This window comes from Alnus glutinosa, chromosome 2 (genome assembly GCF_958979055.1).
Source record: "Alnus glutinosa chromosome 2, dhAlnGlut1.1, whole genome shotgun sequence".
NCBI lineage: Eukaryota > Viridiplantae > Streptophyta > Magnoliopsida > Fagales > Betulaceae > Alnus > Alnus glutinosa.
Genome location: NC_084887.1, coordinates 26,223,489 through 26,241,297, shown reverse-complemented (window position 1 = coordinate 26,241,297; position 17,809 = coordinate 26,223,489). Strand labels below are relative to the sequence as shown.

Below are 17,809 nucleotides of genomic sequence, written 5' to 3'. Positions count from 1 at the left end.
ATTTCTCCAATCTCAACATGCATGCTGAGGAATACAATGGCAATGACCAGATCCGAGTAGGCAATGGGCAAGGTTTGCAAATTTCAAATTCTGGTCGTGGACTCTTACCCACTCCATCACGTAACTTTCACTTATTTTCTCTCTTTCATGTTCCTCAAATACAGAAAAATCTTATCTCTGTTAATCAATTCACACGTGATAACAATGTCTTTATTGAATTCCATCCTACCTTTTTCTGTGTTAAGGACCTTCGAACTCGGCAGCTCCTCCTCCAAGGCCCGAGTAAACTTGGCCTCTATCCATGGCCATCCTCTTCCTCTTCCCTGTCCAGGAGTCTTGCTGCCTTCATTGGTGAAAAGGTTCCCCTAGATCAGTGGCATCTCAGGCTTGGTCATCCTGCATCTCCCATTGTCAATCAAGTTGTTCAATTCCACAAGCTCCCAGTGTCTCCAGCAAAGTCTTCCTCCATATGCTCTCCATGTCAACAAGGGAAAAGTCACCGTTTCCATTTTAGTTATTCCCCTTCAATTTCAAATAGTCCTCTCCAATTGTTGTTTCTTGACGTTTGGGGCCCTGCCTCTGTAACTTCTGTAAACAACAACCGTTTTTATTTAAGTGTGGTTGATGATTTCAGCAAATATACATGGCTTTTCCCACTTGCATCTAAATCTGAAGTTTGTGCAACCTTTCTTCGTTTCAAACAACTTGTTGAAACATTCTTTAACACTAAAATCAAATCGGTTCAAAGTGATAATGGTGGTGAATTCCTCCCACTTCAAAAATCCCTCAATTCCATGGGAGTTTCTTATAGGCTAAGCTGTCCTTACACCCATCATCAAATGGGAACCGTCGAAAGAAAACATCGCCACATAGTTGAAACTGGATTATCTCTTCTTGCTACGGCTAGTGTTCCATTCACCTTTTGGGATACAGCCTTTGAAACAGCAACCTACCTCATAAATCGACTTCCCTCTAAAATCACCAAGAAAAAGTCTCCTTATGAGTGTCTATTTCATAGCATTCCCGATTACAAATACTTGAAAATTTTTGGTTGTGAATGCTGGCCATTTCTTCGACCATATAACTCCTCCAAACTTTCTTTTCGTTCCTCCTCTTGCGTGTTTATTGGATATAGCAAAAACCATCTTGGCTATAAATGCCTTCATATTCCTTCCGGTAAAGTTTACATTGCAAGACACGTTGTCTTCAATGAAAATAGTTTTCCATTCTTAACTTCCAAGTTAAACACCTCCTCCTCCTCTCCTCAGATATCTTCATCTCTATTGGTTCCTTATGTCCCCTCATCAAATCCTCCAACCTCTAGTTCCTCTCAGAATTCACCTAGTATTCCTCCTTCATCAACTTCTGCATCATCTCCCATAGAACCTCTCACTACCTCTCCCCCTCTTCAACCTACAGTCACTTCTGAATCTCCCTCTAGTTCCGAGTCAACTCCTTCACCTGAACCCCTGCCTATCCTTCCAGCTCGAGTCCATGGCATGACCACTCGGTCTCAGAATTTGATTCACAAACCCTACACATTCACTGATGGCAGAGTGAAGTATCCACCTCCTCGAGCTCTTATAGCCACTATAGCAGCACATGAAGATGAACCCACTTGCTATTCTCAAGCAAGTAAAAATCCTGAGTGGCGTGCAGCAATGAACAACGAATTTGATGCTCTTCTCAAAAATGGAACATGGTCCCTTGTTCCATTCTCCCCACAAATGAATGTCGTTGGTTCAAAATGGGTTTTCAGGATTAAAAGGAAAGCTAATGGGGATATTGAACGCTACAAGGCTCGTCTAGTAGCCAAAGGGTTTCATCAACAACCCGGGATTGACTTTGCAGAAACTTATAGTCCAGTGGTTAAACCTATCACTATTCGTACTGTGTTGTCTATAGCTGTTTCTGCAGGTTGGGAGATTCGACAAGTAGATGTCAGCAATGCCTTTCTCCATGGCCTTCTTCAAGAGACTGTATATATGGCTCAACCCCCTGGATTTCAGCATCCTCAATATCCAGCTGCTGTTTGCAAGCTACATAAAGCCATCTATGGCTTAAAACAAGCACCACGTGCGTGGTTTTCGCGTCTAAGTGCTCGGTTGATTGATCTGAAATTTACAAGCTCCAAGTCAGACTCATCGTTGTTTATCTACAATGCTAAAGGGATCACTATCTTTGTGCTCATATACGTTGACGACATCATCATTACCGGCTCCCATCCAGACACCATATCTCAGCTCATCACAGATCTTCACGACTCCTTTGCACTCAAGGATCTCGGTCGTCTCAATTTCTTTCTTGGTGTTGAAGCTACATGGCACCCGGATGGTCTTCATCTTTCACAACAAAGATACATCCATGATCTTCTCACAAAGACAAATATGCTCCTTGCCAAACCAATATCTACTCCCTTATCGGCCTCAACCACTCTCAGTCGGTTTGAAGGATCAACTATCACAGACCCAACCTCATATCGGAGCACAGTAGGGTCTCTTCAATATCTATCTCTCACTCGACCTGACATTGCTTTCGCCGTCAACAAAGTCTCACAGTTTATGCAAGATCCTAGGGACTCTCACTGGTCTGCAGTAAAGCGCATCCTGCGCTACCTGAAATCCACAATCTCTCATACATTTTGCATTCACAAGAACTCCTCCAAGCAACTCACTGCCTACTCAGATTCAGATTGGGCCAGCTGTCCAGATGACAGGCGTTCCACCTCCGGCTATTGTGTTCTCCTTGGGAAAAATATTCTTTCATGGAGCTCCAAGAAGCAACCAACAGTTTCACGCTCCAGTACTGAATCTGAGTACAAAGCTATTGCCAATGCAGCTGCTGAATTAACATGGATTCAAACTCTACTTCATGAACTTGGTGTTACATCTCCTACGCAACCAGTATTGTATTGTGATAACATTGGTGCCACCTACCTAGTCTCAAATCCTATCTATCATGCTCGCACAAAGCATATAGAAATTGACTATCATTTCGTCCGGGATATGGTTGCCAAGAAGACTCTACAAGTTTGCTTCATCTCTGGGAAAGATCAGCTAGCCGACATCCTTACAAAGTCCCTTGCTGCTGCCAGATTCAACATGCTTCGATCCAACCTCAACGTGCAACTTCCCACGTCGAGTTTGAGGGGGCGTATTGGATTAGATAACATAGAAGACTTATCGGCTAGTGATAACACCGAAGTATTCGAGTTAGAATAGGGTTCTTTCTCTGTTGATAAACTCTAGACTAGTTGAGTTGTTATAAACTAGGTCTCTAGAGATATAAGATAACTTAGAGAGTTTGTGTTTTAGTCAAATACATGTAAATCACATCTAGAGTTTATCTAGATGATTCGGTTCTCTATATAAACAAACACACTGCAGTACATTAAAGTATGCAGATTATTCCAAACATCATGTAATTCTATAGGTCCAACATCATGGATAAATTCAAATATTCCATTTCCTACTTATCAAAAAACAAAGCCTGATCTCATCAAGATCACATGCAACTAAATGCATTTTTTTTACCATATCATATTGTACAGGAGTTCTCTATTTATTTAACAGATGAATTAATTCCATAAAAAAATAGTGTCAACATAATAATTTACCTGGCACGGGATAAAAAGGACTCTCTGAGTGACACGTTGGTGTGAAGTAAGGTGCCGTTCAGCAAGACTCGTTGTGATATGGCGAAAATTGCTTACGTCGTCAACCAAATTAGACTTCTCCAACCTTTGACCAATACCATGAACCATAAAAACCAGGTGTCGCACAGGTACCTAGACCAACAATTTCAATTAAACAAAGATCAAATTCAAATGATATAGCAGCTTATAGCAGTGAGATATCAAAGGGCAAGCTGAGTTTCTGAGTCAAACAAATGTGCTAAATCACCACTTATCCAAAAAGTTGAAGCTGATAGGAAGTGATAAATTTAATCATTTAATTTATATTCTAACACTCCCTCTCACGTGTTGGCTCAAACTGTAACACCCTACACTAGGGTAATTTTATCTTGTTGCTTGTTATTTTATATTTTTAGTTATGGAATTCTTATATCCTCATGTTTCTGATTGAGCAATGCATAATATCGTCTTCTTACGGGAAAGGGGTGTTACACAAACTCCTCTTTAATAAGTGAGGCCTAACACAAACTCCTCTTATGCCATGTTACCCCAAAAGCTTAAACTGATGAGAAGGGATGAATTTAATCATTTAATTTTCTAACAAAATGAAACCAAGTTATATATATGGACTTGTCAAACGGATAGTAACACCTGTATGGTACATGTCTTTTGGACATGCCATACCATGGATCCAAAAGAGGAAAGAGGAGAGGAGAAGATGAAATGGGAAAGAAAAAAGAAAAATGTTATATTTTTCCTCTTTTGTCTATCGCAGAGGAGTTTTGGAGGTCTGCCAGAGCCAAAGGATTCAGACAAACTGAGTCAGTCATTTTCAAACAGCTATGCCTCATGTTGGTCTTGATCATCTAAGAAACAAGCAGATTCCAAGCCTCAAATGCAAGCTCATTAAAAACAAGTTAAATGCAAAGATAGCTCTATTTAGTTTATGGACCCACTCGTTTAGGACATAAGAGTCACAAGCAAGCACAAATAGGAAAGTGACACTGAAAGCCCAAGGAAAGTCAATGGCCCAAGTGACCACAAGGTCCACTAAAACCTGTTGGGGGAAGGCTAACTCAGTTTTGCACTTTTCCAATGAGGGATAGAGCCCTGCTAAGATGTTAGGAGGGATAGTCCCATGTAAAGTGGGAGCTTGAGTCCAAAATTGACCAAGAGCCAGAAATAGGGGGACAATGCTCTCAATAGAAAAGGCGTTTCTCTAACTTACTGCTGGTAGTCATGTGCATGTGCAATGAGTTTATTGGAGAATACAAGGTTCTTAACCTGAGATCAGACACATCCAGAAGAAAGCAAATTTAATTCTGTTCAATATAAAATAAACAATTACAATGTTCATTTAGAGCCTTTCTATTTTTGAGTTGCAGTGGGTTCAACAAAATGCCCTTTCTGGGCAACGTGTGCCGAAGCTAATGAAATGATGAACGGTGGCTGAGCCTAGGTCAAGCTTACGTTGGTGAGCCCAAAAATGGAGCTCAAGCTGAGCTCATACAAGAAGTATACCCTTGATTCTTGAAAATTAAATAAAAACATAAAATTAATTTCTAATAATCCCATCTTGTTTCGCCTTTTGCATCAGTTGCTCAGCTACCATGGTACAACCACACACCCCAATTTGCAGTCCATTGAACTGAGGTATTGCCTTCTTAGTAGAATGTCACTTATATATTCATTCTCCCACACTTCATGTTTTTAACACCAAAGCTACTGCAAGATTCTCTAGGTTGTTGTAAAGATAACATGGCTGAATTGAAAATAAAAATAAAAATAATAGATAGAATATTTCATAGGGAGGAACATACATATACTATGTACAACTGCATAAATTTAAAAACAAAGAAAAACAAACATGCCAAGCAGCATAAATGCTATGATGCATACCTGTGAACAGTAATCATCCATTTCCTCCTCCTTTTGTTGACGTAGTTCCTCCTAAAAAAAGAAAATTATCGTTAAAAAGAGAGGGGTAAAGACAGCCATTATAGGAGTAGAAATAGTGGTATGTGTGCTTAGAAACACAACTCACACACCCATACGGAATTGAATGGGTGGCTTCACCCTCCACCCTTTGTTCAAAGGAGGAAGATATTCTGTTTGGTCCCCAGTGCATAGGCATATATTATGTCCAAATATGTAGTCTAAAGGTAATAAAGTTCCTGCCGTCAAAATATTAAGGAGGAGAAAATATAGAAACCTGGGTGGGTTTTGGTGAGTGAGATGGCGAATAGCCGCGCCTTAACTTAATTCCATTACTACTTAAACTAATGACACCAGAAAAACCAGAAGCATCAACATTGAGCCAAGCCTCCCAAGTATCATCTTCTCCAGTAAAAAGTGCATGCAACCCCTACAAGAACAACCCCAAGATATATTTATGCACCCGATATTAAGATTGAAGAAAAAGGAATCCCGATTGACAAGAAAATATACATACCAGGGTAGAGCCTTGCAAATCAACTCGAGCTGCAAAAAGTCCAGACAGTTGAAATGTTCTCCGGTGCCAGACCTGGATAAAACAAATCAATCTTTATCGGCTATTTCCATAACTTATGAGAAAGAGAAAAGTGCTCAAATCTATGTAATAGCAAAGGATGAAAAGAGCTTATTTCAAATTTATGTAGTAATAATAATAAATACAAAAAATGGTTTTAAAAAATTTAAAATTTTCAAGGACTGTGCAGACAGCAACATGCGAAAGCTTCATAGACCTAAATATAGGCTTCGAGAAGAAAACAGAATCTTTAGCCTGCATTTAACTTTGGATTTTTCTTGCTCTCATACATATACATACTTGAAAATAACTGACAACTAGTAGTAATACGACTAGGATATTTATAAATCCTCCTACTCAAGATAATAATTTAAAGTAGTGAAACCCAATCCTGTAGCAAACCTGGGCACGATATGCAATCTCTAGTTGTTCCGCAACGTCTTCACGAAGTGGAAGCCAATCAAGGCCCCCTTTACGAGCAAACCAATGACCTCTTAAAACACGCCGATTTTCTCCATACCAATAAACAGGGAAACAATGTCTCCTCTCTAAATCTACCTGCATAAAGATTGTAATTTCACTTTTAGAAAGTATAAGTTAAAAAAATACAACAAAGTTCTTCAAAATACCTATAATATCATGGATATCACTTCCAAAAAATTTGTCAACACTAAAACAAACACATTAAAATTTTAAAATTAACAAAAAAAAATGGGAAAACTTCACTTTCCTCTCTGATGTTTCATCGTTTTTGCAATCACACCCCCAAGACGGTTAAAGGGTAAAATGTCCCTTATACCACTGTAAAATTTTTAAAATTACAAAATTACCATAATTGAATAATTTAAAACTAATTATTAAAAACAAAAAGACAAAAAAACTTGACCCACGGCCAACTCAGCTGTGGAGCCTATGCTCAATTTTAAACTTGGATACCTGATATTGAGAGTTTTAAACTTTGAGGGTATGATTGCAAAAGCGATGAAACATTAGGGAGGTAAGTAAAGTTTGCCTAATAAAAATGAAAGAACATATATAGTTTTAGATAATTGTTAAGATTTTTTTTCTATATAAATAAAGTAAATTTATTAAAAAGTGCAAGAAGCGCAATCCAAGTACATAGGAAGCATACAAGAAAGAACACCCAACAAGATCAAGATCAGGGAAAAAGAGCACAAAAAACTGCAAATTTGGAGGCGCCAAAAAGGGTGATAACAAAGATCCATCCGAAGAGCGATTTAAGGAAACACAGTTGTAGATCTGAGCTCGTCTTCTTGTAATCCTGGAAACTTCGAGTATTCCTTTCTCTCCAAATGCACCACATTAAACAAGAAGGAATTACATTCCAAACAACATTAAGATCATTCCGACTAAACCTTCTTTTCCAACACTCTAGGAGCTTCACCACCTGCCTCGGCATAACCCACTCTACTCCAAACATACAAAGACTAAATTACACAAGTCTCTTGCAATATCACAGTGAAGAAGGAAATTATCGGGAGTTTCCTCACTCTTTTGGCACATACAACATCAATCTATCACTATGATATACTGCTTACGGAGATTATCCATAATGAGAATTTTTTTCTGAAGTTGTCTACATGAAGAAAGCCACCCTTCTCTCCAAATGCACCACATTAAAGAAGAGGGGATTACCTTCCAAACAACATTAAGATCATTCCGACTAAACCTTTCTTTTCCAACACGCCAGGAGCTCCAACACCCGCCTCGGCATAACCCACTCTACTCCAAACATCCAAAAGACTAAATTTCATAAGTCCCTCACAATATCATAGAGAAGAAGGAGATGATCGGGAGTTTCCCCACTCTTTTTGCACATACATCACCAATCTATCGCTATGATGTGCTGCTTATAGAGATTATCCATAATGAGAATTTTTTCTAAAGAAGTTGTCCACGTGAAGAAAGCCACCCATAAAGGAGCCTTGGATCTCCACATATTCTTCCAAGGGAATGAGAACTTTATAAAAAGTTTTGACTCAAAAGATCGTCTTTGGGAAGGAACCCAACAACATTTGTCTTCATCTCCCGGACTCCTCCTAGAAGAATATAGAGCATTGAGAAAGGAAGATACGGTATCCACCTCCCAATCATGCACCAATATGATGAAGTTCATGTCCCAATGCACCTCATCATTGTGACAAAGCATATGATCAGCCACCAAAGCATCCCTATCCCTAGCGCAATGCAAAAAAGCTCCAAAAATGAATCCTTCAAAGGACGTTCCCCACACCAAGTGTCAAGCCAAAACCAGGTCCAAGAGCCATCACCCGCCTCGTAGAAACAAACCCAAATAAAGTATCCCAGCCCCTCCTAATATGTTTCCTAAGACTCACCCCATAAGGCCCAAAAACAGTTTTAGAGCACCATCCGCCAACCAAACTTCCATATTTCTTTATCCACGATCTAACACTAGAAAACCTCTCTCTCCATAGCATATCTTTTTTTTCTTTTTCTTTTTTGATAAGTAAGAGAAATTTCAATAAAAGCGCAAAAAATGATCAAGTACACAAGTAGTATACAAGAACGACAACTAAGAAAGCATATCTCCGAAGCCATTTACCCAACAAAGCCTGATTGAAAGTGAGCAAGTTCCTAATCGCCAAACTTTCTTTTTTTTTTATAAGTAATTGTAATTCAATTCAATAAAAGCGCAGAGGGGTGCAACCCTTATACACGGGAAGTATACAAGAGAGCCCCTAAATGGGACGAGAAGAGAATAAGTTTAAAAAGTCTACATAAGTAAAATCATTCAAGCAATGATGGGATGCTATCCAAATATATAACATATTAAGCAAACGCTTTTGTACCTCCACCATTGATGTCTCAACATCTTCAAAGAGCCGCACATTCCGTTCCCACCAAATACACCACAATAAACACAAAGAAGCTAACCGCCAAGCTTCTTTAGCACGACCATACCCAACCGACGCATCCCATCTAGTCAACAACTCCAACACCGTTCGTGGCATAACCTACTCTACCCCAAATAAGGTAAGAATGTAACTCCAAAGTTCACAGGCGACTTAGTAGTGAAGCAACAGATGATCAATAGACTCCCCATTCTTCTTACACATACAACACCACTCAATCACTACGACATTCCTCTTACGCAAGTTATCATGCGTCAAAATTTTGCCCAAAGCTGCTGACCATACAAAAAAAGCCACCCTAGTTGGAGCCTTGACACGCCAAATACTATTCCACGGAAATGATGGGCCATTTTTCCTAATAAGAACTCCATAATAGGATTTGCCTTGTAAAAAGAACATTCAATTGAATAACTCCGTTATGAATGAACAAGTTATCCACCACCATTGCATCTTTGTTCCTCACAATACTAAATAGAACTAGAAAGCACTGCTTCAAAGATCTATCCCCACACCACCAATCATGCCAGAAACTAATATGTGACCCATCCCCCACCTCAAAACAAACAAAATTACAAAACTTCTCCAATCCCCTCCTAATATGTTTCCACACACCCACTCCAAAGGAACCCGACACCTCTTTCAAACACCACCCTCCCTTCAGACTCTCAAATTTTGCGTCAATCACCAATCGCCATAAAGCCTCTTACCCAGAAGAGCTAGATTAAACTGGATGAAGTTGTGAACTCCCAACCCACCTGAATGCAAAGGAGTACAAATCATGTTCCATTTCACTAAATGAAATTTGGCCTCATCTCCAATACCACCCCAAAGAAAAGCCTTCTGAATTTTATCAAGACGATTAGCCACCCTCACTGGAATAGGGAACAACGACAAGAGATATGTAGGAAGATTGTACTTTTAAGAAGAGTTAGCCGCCCACCCTAATCGCCAAACTTCCAAGACTAAGGGGAGTACAAACCTTCTTCCAATTAACAAGATGGAACTTTTATCAAAAAAAAAAAAAAAAAAAAATTAACAAGATGGAACTTAGGCTCGTTATTCAAGCCACCCCACAAGAACTCCCTTTGCAATTTTTCTATTCTATTAGCAACCCCGACCAGGATAGGGAAGAGGGAAAGAAAATAAGTAGTTAAGTTGGAGAACATGCTCTTTATCAACGTTAACCAACCACCTTTTGAAAGATAAAGACTTTTCCACCCCGCTAATCTTCTCTCCATCTTCTCAATAATTGTATCCCCAAAGAAATTTAGCTTTAAAAGGAGCACCCAGAGGGAGGCCCAAGTATTTCAAGGGCAAAGATGAAACCATAACGCCAAGGCATTCACATTCGGCACACAACCTATAGGAACCAACTCAAATTTAGCCAAGTTAATCTTTAGCCCTGAAACGGCTTCAAAGCAAAGTAGAACACATCTTAGATACCTAAGATTATCGGAAGCAACCCCACAAAAAATAAAGGTATCGTCTGCAAAAAGAAGATGAGAGACAGCTAGTGTATTGGCATTCCTATCCCCCACTAAAAAGCCAGAAATAAAGCCCCCAGACACAACGGCAACCATCATTCTACTCAAAACTTCCATAACAATCAAAAAAAAAAAAAAGGGGGAGACAGAGGATCACCTTGTCTCAGACCACAAGAGCTACTAAATAGCCATTGGGAGTACCTTTAGTGAACCTTGACCATAAACAATTGGCATGAAGGAAGCCTACCCCATTAATTGTGCAGTTTGAACTAATACAACCATAGTAAGCCGCCACAATTCCCCGTCTCATAGAATGGGTCGAGATGTAGCTCATTTTATATATAAAAAATTGAAAAAACTTCCGAAGCATTCCCCCAACCCAAAAAAAAAAAAAAAAGTAGTTGGAGCAGATATTTGATTTAGTAAAGATATATAGAGATGGCCCGAGGCAATTAGTCCAGAGGTCCAAGGGTCGCTTCCTAACCTATTCCAAACAAGATGCTCCAATAATATCATCACAGTCTCAACAAAATGAATGCGAAAGAAACTTTCTTTCACCTATCTCAATGCTTCAATCCATAATGGCATAATGCTTAGTCAAACAGCCAAAAAGGCACTAGGAATGAAATGAAACTTAGACTCTCACTAAGAGATGCATAGTTCTCCTTTCTTTTCCTGCATCTACAACCTTATGGCAAAGAGAGAAGACATGGGGTCCACATCTACGTAAAACGTATGAGAGAAAATCCAACAGGCAACTGAAGGTTAAAATGCTTCTCTTTATAAATTTGCCGTTATCAAAAAGATTATCTCCAAGCCTAGAAAACAATTGGACCTACTTCCTTTTTCAACGAAGTTGTTCAAGATGCTAAGGAGGCATTACCCAATTACTCAAGAAGTATACAAGAGAAAACGCCAACCTCTAAGAATGAAAAAAATAAATCCAAAGAGCAATGAGTCAATTAAGTTTAAGAATGAAGAATCGACAAATGAGCAATAATGAACTGCCTCCACCATCCACATGCATAATGAACGAAATAAGATTCAGATCCAGCAAACTGTGCTCCTCCCCTGCCAAGTCCAGACCAAGTACATTAAAAAGGACCCAAAAGGGCTGCTTTCCATAGCTTCCGATTACCTCACCTGCCAAATCTCCAAGGGAACTGGAAAGCACCTCAAGAACCACTTGTGGCAAAGCCCAATTTATTCACAACTCCCAAGCTACTGAGGATTGCATTAAGAGATGATTGATCCAGTTTATTCACAACACCCTACTAATTAACAATAAAATGCTTCCTCTTAATCAGATTATCATTAGTCAAAATCTTTCATACTGCAGCTGTCCAGGTAAAACATGTGACCTTGAGAGGAGCGCGAGAACCCAAATCTCCCTATTCCAAGGGAAAAATGAATTGTCAGATCTTACAATAACCTTCAATTAGATCTTTAACCTCTGAATAGATTCATACTCATTCTTTCAGATAACAATAATTTTACGATTACCTGCTATCCTATTTGTAAAACCAGCCCTATTTAATTTTCATAGGTATACTTTTCACATTGCTCCTTGGAAATGAATTATAGTTTCAGAAATCAATCATCACCAAGTATTTCTACCAGGTGCAAGTCGAATTTTTCCAAGGAGTTCTCTGTCAAGCTTGGTCTGGAAACATCAGTTTGTATGGAAAACCACCTCAAATGTCATATATTTGGAAATAAAGTGCTCCAGAAAATTCTAAATTGTAAGAAGCTAGTTAAAAATCAGTTGCAGTGAATGGAGCTGGCATCAAACAGAGCCATTTTAGTTCCTCTGCAAAAGTAGATTTCCGTCATTTTTCTGATTTTTCCTTCACGGTGAGATCCATTCAGTTCCTTGTTCCAGATTGAAGGATAGTACAGTGGTTGGGCTTTAAATCAGCCCTTTCTTTGCATTGATGTCTAATACATCTCTGGTGTATAACTTCATATGTTGATAGCTAACAACATAGTTACATATCCCAAATTCGATTTTAATGATGGATTAAAAAGGTCACTCTGAACTCATGGCAGTATTACAAAGATGCTCTTGGGCACTCCAATTGACTCTCTACTAGCTATGAGGCAAAAACCAACTTTTGTGCTGACTTGTGAGCTTTATACGAGAACCTGCACTTCAGCAAGGTTTTTGTGGGTTTGAATTAAGCATAAAAGTTCAATTGAGCTGGTGTTGCAGCTATCATGAAATAAGATACAGGTCAACAAAACCAAGCCTTTGTCCCTAATAAGACACTCGCATACCATAATTTTTTTGATATGTAATATAACACATTAAAAGCACACTGGCATACTACAATGATGTAATACAATCTTCCAGAAGATTTTCATGCCCTTTTCACCTCCCTTTTTGAATTTTCCACAAGAGTAACATGGTTGTTGAATTTTTATCAAAGCATAGAATCATTTATAGTCCTGAATTATTTCATCAATTTTTTATAGGGTCCCTCCTATTATCCATTTGATCCTCAATTTTATTCAATGAAATAGGTGCTGGGAGTTTAAGGACCCATACAATTTGTTCTTTTTCTAATCATTCCGTATTAATTTCTATCTGTGATCAAAGAATAAATATACATATCAAATTTTTGGTCGTTCCCATTCATCAAGGCACTGCCCAGATAAAGAAGAAGTTGCCAGGAAATCATCAAAAGATAAAATACTTCTAGAAAAATAATATCTAGAGTATTCTTAAAGATAAAATGTGCAAATTTATATTTTGAGTACATTACAATGAAAAAGATCATAAAGACGTTATAGAAAGCAGAAAAAAGAACAAAAACATCAGGATACCTCATAGAGTCCTCCTTTTACAGGGACACCAACTCTCTCTTCTTCAACTTCATACATTTGGGCTGACAGATCACTATCTGAAGAAGATCCACTTCGTTTCTTATCCATCACCTTACTGGAACTAGGTTGTTCCATTGGACCTTCACTACATTCTGCATATTCTTTCCACCAACTAGAGAGCAACTCTTCCTCTCTCTATAAATGCATATTCAAAAACCAAGCAACTTAATTAATAGAGAACATCAATCAGATTAGCTGCCAACTCTAGATATAACAATCATCTGAATTAAGCCATTCAATCTCAACAAATATTATCAGCACTCTTTCCTAAGTGCATGCCTTTAGCTTCTAAAGATAATGTCTGGAATGCAAAGCATAAATACATATATGAAATCTTATCGGTACTCCAGAAAAAATTCAAAAGTTACACAAGTTATACTTTCTGAAAGACATTGTAGCACTCCAGTCCCACACTGGAAAGATTAATAGCCTATGTAGAGTGGGTAGATTATAAGGTACTCATAGGTGCTAAGTCTCACATTAGTTCCATACTAGATAAGATTGAGCTTTATAAGTAATTCTAAAGAGCTCCAAATTTACTAGTTCTTTTGAAATGATAACGTAGATGTGGCTAACACTTTCTTTGAGTTGTTACAAATGGTATCAGAACAACATAGTAATGTCATATGATACTAGAGTATTGTATGACCTGGCCCTGACGAGGACATTGAGGATTTAAGGGAGGAAGATTGTAACAACCCAATCCCACATTGGGAAGATGAGAGTGGGTAGATTATAAGGTACTCATGAGTGCTAAGTCTCACATTAGTTCATTACTCTATGAGACTGGGCTTTATAAGTGACTATAGGGATCTTCAAATTGATTAGTCATTTTGGAGTGATAACGCAGACGTGTTTAGCACTTTCCTTGGGTTGTTACAAACATTTTGAAATCCATAATGAACATGGAAGGGAAAGCTTTATTATTTAACGAACTAAATATTCTACAAATATTACCTGCAAGAAATACGCTTCTATCGCAAGAGAATCCCTCATCCCAAAACGAAAATAGTCGCTCTTCCCCACTATCTCAGTGCGAGGGACTGAGGCAGCTAGCTCTGAAGAAAGAAAAGCACCAGAATCCATCAAGATGTATTGTTGTGCTTGATATGGATATCTAATGCTCATGAAGTAAAAGTTAAAGAAGGAAACCAAATGAAAATGAACAAATAAAAAAGGTAGGCAATTAAGCAATGAAATTGCTTGATCATAGATTAGCACAAACTATCAGGCAAAAAAATCTTTCCCTGAGCTTATGGTATCTCGCTAGGTTAATGGAACTCCTAACATCCTATTCCCAACTCATTAAGCAACAAAACAAACCTAGATTAATATGCCTCATCCATATAAAAACAAAACAAGGCACTTACACATGTAAACCTAAAGAATTTTTCAGCTAATGCATTTAAGTCTTCTATGAGGACCTTACCTTCAGCTTACAGCATCTAATAATAAGTAAATTCACCAAAACGGTTGGGGTGCTGCATTGAGCAACACAAGGATCTAACCATTAACATCTGCGATGAAACTCAAACCAAGAGCTTCAACCGTAACTCCTACTTCATGACAAGGATTTAACCTTTAATATCTACAGTATGACATAATTCTAACTTATATTCAAGATGCTCTGAATTTGTTGGCTATCTCTTTCCACTTCTCCTTTTTCTTTTTCTTAAATTAAACAAACTATTCAACCAAGATGAACAACAGAAAGAAATTTAGAACTTAAAAGTTGTGGAAGCTGAATTGTTTGGAACTATTCTGATAAACAGGGCCACTTAATTGCACACTTGTGCATCTAAAGACTGGCGCAAAGCCATTTCAGAGGCTTCAAAAATTTGAAGCACAAATTCTCCTTCAACTTAAATCGACCAAAAATGGCCCCATCCTAGAAACACTGAATCAGATAGCTTATAATACAACAGCTAATATTAACTTCTAAATTATGTCAAAAGAGGGGAAAGAAAACCAATAATTTCCTTCCACTTAGTCATGTAACAAACCGAGTGAGTAAAAACAAAATCGAAGTTTGGTAATTTGCTGAACGTTCCCCAAAAGGAATAAATACATTATACATGAACTGATACAAATAAATGCATCAAGCATAACTGAGAAATGTAGAGCTACAAAGTAAGATCTTAACTTTAAAGTTCCTTACTTTTCCTCCTCTCAGCCACCAGACCAAGCATTTTGGAATCAAACAAGCCAATTTATTAAAAAAAAAAATTAATAAAATAAAAAAATAAAAATTCTACCAAATTTATATGGAAAAAAAGAAAAAACTCACCATTCTCTGCCAAAGGCACCTCGCAAAAGTACCACCTAACATCGCCCCCATCCGAAGGACTCCTCGTCCGCGCAAGATACTTCTGCCTGCCCTTACAATGCTCGATCACATCCTCCAATCTCGCAATGTTTGACGGTGTATTCTTCAATAAATCAGAGGACGTCTCCTCAGCCCCACTGGAACCAGTAGCTCCCGAAACCAACTCTGGGTTTGCCTTGGAACCCGCCATAGAAACTTGACTCGGAAGCAATCCTACGAATGAACTAAGAAAAGAACCCAAAAGGGTATTCTAGCATCAAGTAAAATACATGAACTCCCACCAGATTCCTGCATGAACTGGACAAAGTTTGCAATATAGGATCAACCATCAAAGCGATTCCAATGAAAGAATCTATTCAGCAAATAATCAAATGGGTAATCTTCAAAACGGCCGACTCCACTCTCCAACTGAACTTTGCAAGATTTAGCTTTCCAATTGGAATATCACGCGAATCAAACATAACCCATCAAAAGAAACATCATGTCGATACCAACTCTAAAAGCACATGCAAAGCGTTTCAAGGAAGCGAATATGAAAGAATGAAAGGAAAGGAAAATGAAAGAAAGTAAAACTCAAATAGTAAGAACTTCAAGGGAAGGAATCGGAAGGAATTTGGGGAACTCAGATAGAAAATAAGGAAATTTTAGGGGAAAAAAAAAAACCCGGAGCCCAGAAGAAACCAAAATCCAAGAGAAAGGAAAAAGATTTGCGTTTATTGTTGAAAACGAAGAATGACAGCTCGGTGTTGAATGTCAGGTAGAAACTACAGGTTACTGGTACAACCATATGAAATGGCGGTTGCGGTGCTATGCCAAGCGTGTTTGGTTTATGTTTTTTAAAAACTGAGACCTTTTATTTAAAAAAACACTTTTCACCCCTTTTTTTTTTTTTTTTTTTTTTTATCTCATTTATGATATTTAAAACTTAAAGGGATAATTGCACCGTTGGTCCCTATAGTATGCCATAATTATTTTTCACTTCCTATAGTTTAAAAAGTTTATGGGAGGTTCATGTGCTATGCAATAACTACGTTTTACTCTCTGGGTCGATTTTTCGTCCACCATTTTAACGGAATCTGTTAGTTCTACACTTCAGCGCCACGTGTCGCCATCTTATTGGCGACATGTAGCGCTGACGTGGCATTTGACGGGATCTGTTAAAAAATTTAATAGAATTTGACACTAAGGATCGATTTGTAATTATTGCTTACTATAGAGACTTCTTATAAACTTTTTAAACCATAAAGAGTAAAAAATAATTATGGCATACCACAGGACCAACGGTATAATTATCCCAAACTTAAAAGGGGTATGCTAGCATTTTCTGTACTTCCTAATAGAAAATGGAGCAGTGCTGAGGAGAAGCACATTTTCCGGAATTCATCCGGAAAGTGTGCTTCTCCATGGCACACTTGTAATTATTAAAATTACAAGTGTGCCATGGAGAAGCATTTTTTCCGGATGAATTCCGGAAAAAATGCTTCTCCTAAGCATTGCCCTAGAAAATGACCAATGTGCGTCACATATAAATTTTTAAGGAATAAAGCCTCTGAAATGCCCCAGAGCAGAAGAAGTCCCCAAAACGCAGAAAGTGTTAAAAAAAATAACAAAAAATAAATAAATTAAAATACCCAAAAGAAAACATAAACCAAAAAAAAATGGGGCGACTCTACTTGCAGGTGGCTTCGGCCACCATTTTTTTTTTTTTTCTTGTATTTAACTTTTTTATTATTATTATTAGTACTTAACACTTTACACAGGCATTTTGGGAACTTCATTTCCTAAAGTCCCGTGCAATACACGTTGGCCATTTTCTGTTAAGGAAGATGAAAAAGGCTAACAGATGGGCAAACTTACCAATGATTGAAATTTCGGGAGGGTCGATTACCACATTTTAAACATTAGTGACAAAATTGAAAAAATTGTACAACTTCAAAGATGGAGCGAATTTTCCCTCTTTTGGTAGGAGAGATTTAAAAACAAAGACTAATAAACCTTTATGCTAATACCTAGATCATATATTATGTGCATTTTACGCAACCCTTTCTTTTTACTATATCATTAACCATATCAAGC

General features: G+C 38.0%; 1 protein-coding gene across 4 annotated transcripts in view; it reads right to left on the bottom strand.

Annotated features, from left to right (window-relative positions):
- Nucleotides 1-16,412, bottom strand: part of LOC133862024 (phospholipase SGR2) — a 31,571-nt gene extending 15,159 nt beyond the window's left edge. The window contains exons 1-8 of one of the 4 annotated variants that reach the window (XM_062297865.1): nucleotides 15,695-16,412; nucleotides 14,365-14,465; nucleotides 13,348-13,542; nucleotides 6,546-6,701; nucleotides 6,087-6,158; nucleotides 5,847-5,999; nucleotides 5,534-5,584; nucleotides 3,617-3,787 (exon numbers count right to left, since the gene is read on the bottom strand). In XM_062297865.1, the coding sequence (XP_062153849.1) occupies nucleotides 3,617-3,787; nucleotides 5,534-5,584; nucleotides 5,847-5,999; nucleotides 6,087-6,158; nucleotides 6,546-6,701; nucleotides 13,348-13,542; nucleotides 14,365-14,465; nucleotides 15,695-15,923 (1,128 nt within the window). In that variant the 5' untranslated portion in view covers nucleotides 15,924-16,412. The remainder of the gene's footprint in view (nucleotides 1-3,616; nucleotides 3,788-5,533; nucleotides 5,585-5,846; nucleotides 6,000-6,086; nucleotides 6,159-6,545; nucleotides 6,702-13,347; nucleotides 13,543-14,364; nucleotides 14,466-15,694) is intronic. The other 3 variants (XM_062297863.1, XM_062297862.1, XM_062297864.1) reach the window with 3 other exon arrangements.
- Nucleotides 16,413-17,809: the final 1,397 nt, after the last annotated feature.